At 35.9% G+C, this 6,910-nt stretch overlaps 1 protein-coding gene across 1 annotated transcript; it reads right to left on the minus strand.

Moving 5' to 3' along the window:
• Positions 1-637: 637 nt before the first annotated feature.
• mibp2 (muscle-specific beta 1 integrin binding protein 2) lies at positions 638-4,885 on the minus strand. The gene is made up of 8 exons (XM_088334351.1): positions 4,608-4,885; positions 3,376-3,466; positions 2,784-2,829; positions 2,499-2,679; positions 2,350-2,421; positions 1,159-1,265; positions 974-1,064; positions 638-891 (listed from the first exon to the last, which is right to left on the minus strand). The coding sequence occupies exons 1-7, from the start codon at positions 4,631-4,633 to the stop codon at positions 979-981; spliced, it is 609 nt and encodes a 202-aa protein (XP_088190477.1). The 5' UTR covers positions 4,634-4,885; the 3' UTR covers positions 638-891; positions 974-978.
• Positions 4,886-6,910: the final 2,025 nt, after the last annotated feature.

The raw sequence follows: 6,910 nt of genomic DNA on the forward strand, positions 1-6,910 counted from the left end.
TTATAGGGGTGACTTGGCTCACCAGTGTTTTGCTCATGTTAAGTCCATCATCTGTTATTACTGATAAGGGGCCTTAACACTTGCCGCATGAAAGGAATCAATGGTGTATACCAGGAAATGTTTTTGTTTTCATGTTTTTTCTCCGCTGCCCCAATTACAAAATGTTGAGTACCCCAATAAGTGGCATATAATATTAAAAACGAGACCCTGAAAACATTGAATCTAAAATATTTCAGATACACAAGCAGTCCTGTTTATTTTTTTGGTTGTAGACTTGACATCGGTCAGGTGTGGAGTCACTTCAGGGTAGCAAGTAGCCCCTTATTTTATCCACTCTGCATCAGTCAACTATATCGAGAACATTTGGCGTCATAGAGGCGTAATATGTATCAAGTCTGGGGAAGATAAGACGCTCTCTAAGATACAGTGGATAAGGCCTGCACATCTCATTAGATGTGACGAAAGAACTCAAAAACTCGTGACTCGACTTATCACTTGCAGAAAGTGCAGGTTGGCCACTGATAGTGGGCATCACATTACACAAGATGAACAGAATGGGTACAATTTTGAAAATACCCAGTGATGTATACATGCAGTTTTATTTCACATACCACACAAATCAATCACAACCACAAAGTTGGTTTGAGGATCATTTATTGATGTATGCATCTATCCTCCAACTATATCCATCCACTCTGTGGAGTGTAGGCTGTAAAAAGCAATAAATACGCTTGATATAAAGTCATGCCAGCATTTGATGCCGCCAGTTACATTTTTTTTGGAAGTTAAAAAAAATAAAGCAGTCAGCTGAATAAGCTGCCAGGAAGAAACTTAAGGCGAGCAGGGCTTCAAGCAGGCTGAATATGGACTCCTTTTAGCTGATCAAATGACCTGGGGGGAAAAAAGAAAGCAGATGTTTACTTGCACAGAAAATAAACTCTTTTAATCTATATGTAATAGACTTCTTTTTTACCTTTGTTAAAGAGAATGTTGGATATTATTGAGGATGTCCCCATAGACAAAGTTGAACAGTTGTTCCTTTGACTTGGTTCCATCTAGCTGCACTATAGGACAAAAGACAAAACAAAAACTTCATGTTAGATTCAATGTCACATCAGTATTTTTTTTCTCCCCATAACATGGCAAGCAGCCACTTACCAACATCAACGCCTGTCCTCTCCATGATGTTCTTGTGTTTCAAGTACATGGGCCAGACATGGCCATCAAAAAGGCCGGGGGGGTCTGGCACCGTGTAGTTTCTTGAACTGAATGAACAAATACATGAATCATTAGTGATGTGTAAAAACAGCATGTGAATTCTAAATCGGAACTGAAATCAGGCCAAATTTGCTATAAATCTCTAAATCAACCTATTATGCTCTTAACACAGGCATTAAGACACCTTTTGAACTTGGCAAAATGTGTGAATATATATATATATATATATATATATATATAGTTCAATAAAATGGCTAAATATGTAAATGTCATATTCAAGAGCTTGAATAGGACTTGATACAAATTACTATTGCAGAAATACTTACTAAACTTGGTTCCTAGAAGGGTGGGCATCTATTAGGGTCATGGGCTGCATAGGGTTAAAACATTGGCCAAGGGGCCTATCCTGAAACCGCATCCTTTTTTAACTTATGAAGATAGACTGTATATAAATTTTGATTGTTTCCATACCAATCTAAGCAAAAATAATACTAGTTCCCCATTTTAGCCACTAAATTTTACACTTAGTTTTATGGTATTACTGTAGTAGTACTTTTAATATTTTTGTAGAATCACTGTAGTACATTTTTAATATTCGTGCAGATGTGTTTATGTAGGATTCCCGTTGTAATATTTATGTACTACTGTAAAAGTATATTTATAATATTTTGCAATTTTTTTGGTCCCGGTTTTTGAGCACTACATGTTTAGATTCAGTTGTGTATCATTTTTTGTTGTAGACACAAAGAGACAAAATTGACACCCCAAAAAACAAAAACTTGATTTGCTATGATGTTTATATTGTCAGTATATTTTGACCATTTGCATTTAACAGGCTAGGCGAAAATGCCCCATGGGCCAAGGGTCGTAGTTTGCCCAACCCCGGTCCTAGATCGATATAAGTTTTTTTTAATTGTTCAAGAATAATTAGAGATAAATACTGTGCATAAAATGTATCAATATGAAAATTTCAGAAAAATGTTGAGTATTTGTTATATAGTTTCATAAAAAAAAGGAAATATGCACCAACTACATGTTTATTAATAACAATACAAAAAAACGTGCTATTAGAACTTCAAGAAGTATCACAAGAAAATTCATCATTGAATGGAGACCAGTCTAGAAACTTACCACCTCCTCTTTTTGCATTCTTCATAGGGGATGGAAATAAAGAACCGCTGGTTCAGAACGTCGATCAAAGGTCTGTAAAGGAGTGAATTAAAAAAATAAATAAAAATAGTCTTTCGGGACAGGAATGGCGGGGAGGTTTGCAAACTTACTGGTAAGTATAAAGCAGGAAGCCTTCCACAATGAGGATGTGAGTCTCCTCATCCTGGACGGATTTGGGTAGAATCTCCTCATCCAGGGTGTTGACTCCGTGAGACTTTTCAAACTTGACTGGGTTCTCTAGCCATGCGTAGATGGTGCTCATCATGGCGTCCATGTCCAAAGCAGTAATGACTAGAGATGGAAATGTGGGCGAGAATGAAAAACAAAAACGTGCAGTGCACAAACAAGTGACAGAAGAGATGACACAGATCCTTCCATACAAAACACAGGCTTACCATCATACTGCTTAAAGCCATCTTCAACTTCAATCTGATCTTGGGGCTGAAACATACATTGATAAAGATGTACCAAGGTACATATACTAATGCTACACACTAAATGGAAGGCTCTAGAACAGGGGTATCCTACAAGGGGTCTGTGGTCACCATAAAGCCCCCTTAGAGCACTAGAGTACCCTGCGGACTGGTTCTGAAAAAGGATCACCAGTGATAGTTAAAGGAAATCTGATTTCTAACTGCCATGAGAAATCATAGACATGAGCATAGTCTTTAAAATCAATATTTTACGGTTAAAATAAGCACAACCACTACTTCTAATAATTGCAACTTGGTACATAAGATTTTGACAATGTAATAACAAAAGTCGCCATCTTAGAAAAATGCATTCCAAACTGGTAGCACTTTGTGTAGATCAGTAATAAAAAAATAAATGTTGCTCGTGGGTTAAAAAAGGTTGGTGACCCCTGTTCTAGGACAAAATATAATCTAAACATTCGAGTTGTGTAACATCCTACTATGTAAATAGCTCACGATTGGAAGTCGGGGTTGGGGTGGGGGGGGCAAATCCTAAAAAAACGTTGAAACTCACCTTGAAGAAGTCATCTTGGTGTACCACACAGCAGTTTGGTAGGTTCTTGATAAGTCGGTTGGTGAGCGTTGTTTTACCTCCATTTGTTACACTGGAAGCAATAGAGAAAAAAAGTGGTTGTTAACCGAATCAGAATGAAAGATTATTTGTGGCTTTTTATTTAGGGGCAGCCCCCACCAAAAACAATTGATTAACAAAAGAAAACACAATTTGCACGAAATAAAGCTGCGAAACACAATAATACTTTAACATATCCAAAGGGAGTAACCTGAAGCTTTTAATTGCCTACCCCATTTTATTTATTTTAACTTGCGGGGAAGATATTCATAATCATATACAGAACCTCACCCAACAACATAAAATTTTGAAAAGCAGAAACACCAAAGATAACCCTTGCTATTAAGCTTTAGCAAATGTAAAATACTTTTAGTATATAATTTTCTTATTTATGTAAATAAAAGGGACATTTTTTAAGAAAGTCAACAACTAAATGATTTCATAAAGGAATACCTTTTGGGGTGGGACAATGGTTTCTTGATTTATATTGATGTTTTGGAAGGATATTAGTTCTTGAATTTATGGATACCCCTTGATATGAATGTACTCTTTCGAGAAACCTTGAATATTTTTGGGTGAGTCAGTGCTTAGTTGCATTGTATGCTTATAATGGCGATTCGAGTGTCAGATCTTCGAATTCTAACATCGAGTTTATTAACAATTTCCATGTTCCATACACGCAGGTAGGCATATTCCAAATAGCTTTCTTCTGTAAACGAAGTAACGATTCTATAGTGCATTTCCCCAAATCTCTCAACTTGAATAGGGCAAAATTATGAACATTTGTTGGAAGAATTAATTTCCTGTTCTTAAAGAATTTGGGATTGGCTCGTCTATAAAAAGGTAAGACTATTATTTAAAAAAAAATATATATATTTACATACATCTCAGCAGACTACATTAGCATTAGCTCGCCCGTAGAACAGGTGACCGAAACGCGATTTTAATCCTAGGAAATCACAATAACACCAAAATGGGAATATCATCTAACGTGATAACACAAAGATCAAACCGAGGTTCCTTACAGGACACACACGAGGAGAACATGGATGTCAAGGACGCACCTCCTCCCACGTGTCTCGGCCTAGCAGCCGGGCTAACGCTCCCCACCCCCGGCTAGCATTTAGCCAGCCAACCGCGCGCGCTCCATTCATTCATTCATTCGTGTGACTCACCCGCCAATGCCGATGATGTACTTCATGATTGCCGCTGGTGCTTTGGTAGAACGAATAAAAGCCAAGAAGTCAAAAACGCCAATAGACAGGTGCTAAGTGATCGGACGGAAGAAAGCTTAAAAAGAGAAGGTTGCAGGAAACGTCAACTACTTGAGACATCCATGGTCAATTTGGAGTTTGAGTGTGTAAGGTCAGCGAGACGTCGCTCGGACGCGGTCTTCCACCGAGAGAGGACTGTGGGCTGCGCAACACTTGTACACATACAATAAGGGCCACGCTATTGGCTATTTATCAGCTCGACTACAGGGAGCAAGGCCAATTGGAAGCTTCTGCAAAACCGCAGACACGCCCTTCTTTACAAGCACACGTCTGAAGCGTGTTGTGATGTTTTGTTGGAACAAAACGCGTTTATAAGGCGACTCTTGGGAGCGCGTTACAGAAGTCGAGTCAAATCGCATTTACTTGTATAGCCCTGAGCTACACCGACTTAATTTAAAAAGTAATTGCGTTACTCCCCATTTATTGACACCAAAAATTAGAGCAGCACACTGAAAGTAACTAGTTACAAATTACCAACGGATGAAAGCAACAAAAACAATCTAAGGTGCTGCTTAAGAGTCGAAAGAGCAGTCTCCTTTTAGTGAGTTGAGCCAATTTGTTGATTTAATTATCAGTTTAGTTAAGGGTCTTTTTCGGTCAACGTTGCCGCATTGAGTAAAAAGTGTAGCCAACTTTCATATGATTTTCGTGGCATATATGTTGCAATATTTCTGTAGTAGTATTTTTGTAGTATTTCTGTCGTAATATTTCTGCAGTACTGTATTATTTTTGTATAATATTATTTTGATAGTTTTATTTTTAAAGTATTTTTGTAGTATTTCTACACTAGTATTTTGTAGTATTTATGTAGCATGAGTGAAATTTTATCTTTGAAGCATTTTTGTAGTATTTCTTATGTAGTATTTCTTTTGTAATATTTCTGTAATAGTATTTTTGTACTATTTGTGTCACAGCATTTATGCAATAGTAATTTGTATCATAGTATTACTGTTGTATTTTCAAAGTAATTCTGTAGTTTTTTTGTATTATGTCTGCAATAGTATTTTTGCAGTATTTCCATATATTTTTATAGTATATCTGTAGTAATTCTTTCGCAGTATTTATCAAGTATTTTCATCATGATATTTCGGCATTATTATTTTTGTAGAATTTCTGTCTGTAGTATTTTTCTATTATAATATTACTGTCATGGTATTTTTGAAGAATTTCCATTTTAGTACTTTTGTAGTATATATATGTAGTATTTTTGTAGTAGTGCTTTGTGATATTCCTGTATTCATATTACTGTAGTATTTTTGTTTTAATATTTGAATAGTAGTTTTTTTGTATAGTAGTATCACTGTAGGGGTATTTTTGTATTATTTTTATAGTGTTTTTTTCTTTTCTGAATGGAATCAAAATAATATATTTACATCCCTGTTCTTAAGCACTAAATTTGATATTTAGTTTATAAAAATACTACAAAATAACTGTTAGTGTCTCTGTGATGGTATTTTCATTGTAGACACACAAAAGGACAACGGGAAAAAAGTTGGCAACAAAAAAACTTTTTGGTAGTACTCTATGTACTATTATATATTATAGTTAAGATAGTTTGATCATTTTCGTTTGGTGGGCTGGATGAAAAAGCCCATCACCCGTGGGCCCTAGTTTGCCCACCCCTGCTTTATGCGAACATAAATGTTGGCAAAATAATAGCAACAGCCAATTAGTATCCCTTCCATACAAGCATCTTTACTGACTGCGTTACCATAACAATGCATTCTCCGTTTCTTGAGGACGAATCACACCAATGTGAAAATATCCATAATGACGATGTGACACAGCTTATAAAATTACTGGATGAACAGTCATATATACAGTACATGTTAAAAAAAATATTGTCAGGCACTAGAGAGAATGTACTGCTCTTATCACTTTTGTATTTTGTGTGATCATATTTATGTAACATGTTTGAAAATTGTTTAAAATATTAATATGAGATGTGTTTGACTTTTTACTGGTGCTGTACTTATTTATAATTGTATTCGATCTGCAACCTCAGTGGAAATGTTTAAATCTAAACTTAAAACTCACTTCTACTCCATTGCATACGAATAACCTACTCCTCTTGTCGGTTGAAAATAGTTTGTGTAATATAGTGTAACAATCTGTGAAGCCCTTTGAGACTCTTCGTGATTTAGGGCTATACAAATAAAAATGACTTGACTTGACTATTTATAAACTAGACAATTCCCGCAGCA

The sequence above is a fragment of the Urocampus carinirostris genome, chromosome 4, assembly GCF_059441175.1.
Source record: "Urocampus carinirostris isolate Australia breed hairy pipefish chromosome 4, RoL_Ucar_1.0, whole genome shotgun sequence".
In the NCBI taxonomy this organism is placed as follows: Eukaryota; Metazoa; Chordata; class Actinopteri; order Syngnathiformes; family Syngnathidae; genus Urocampus; species Urocampus carinirostris.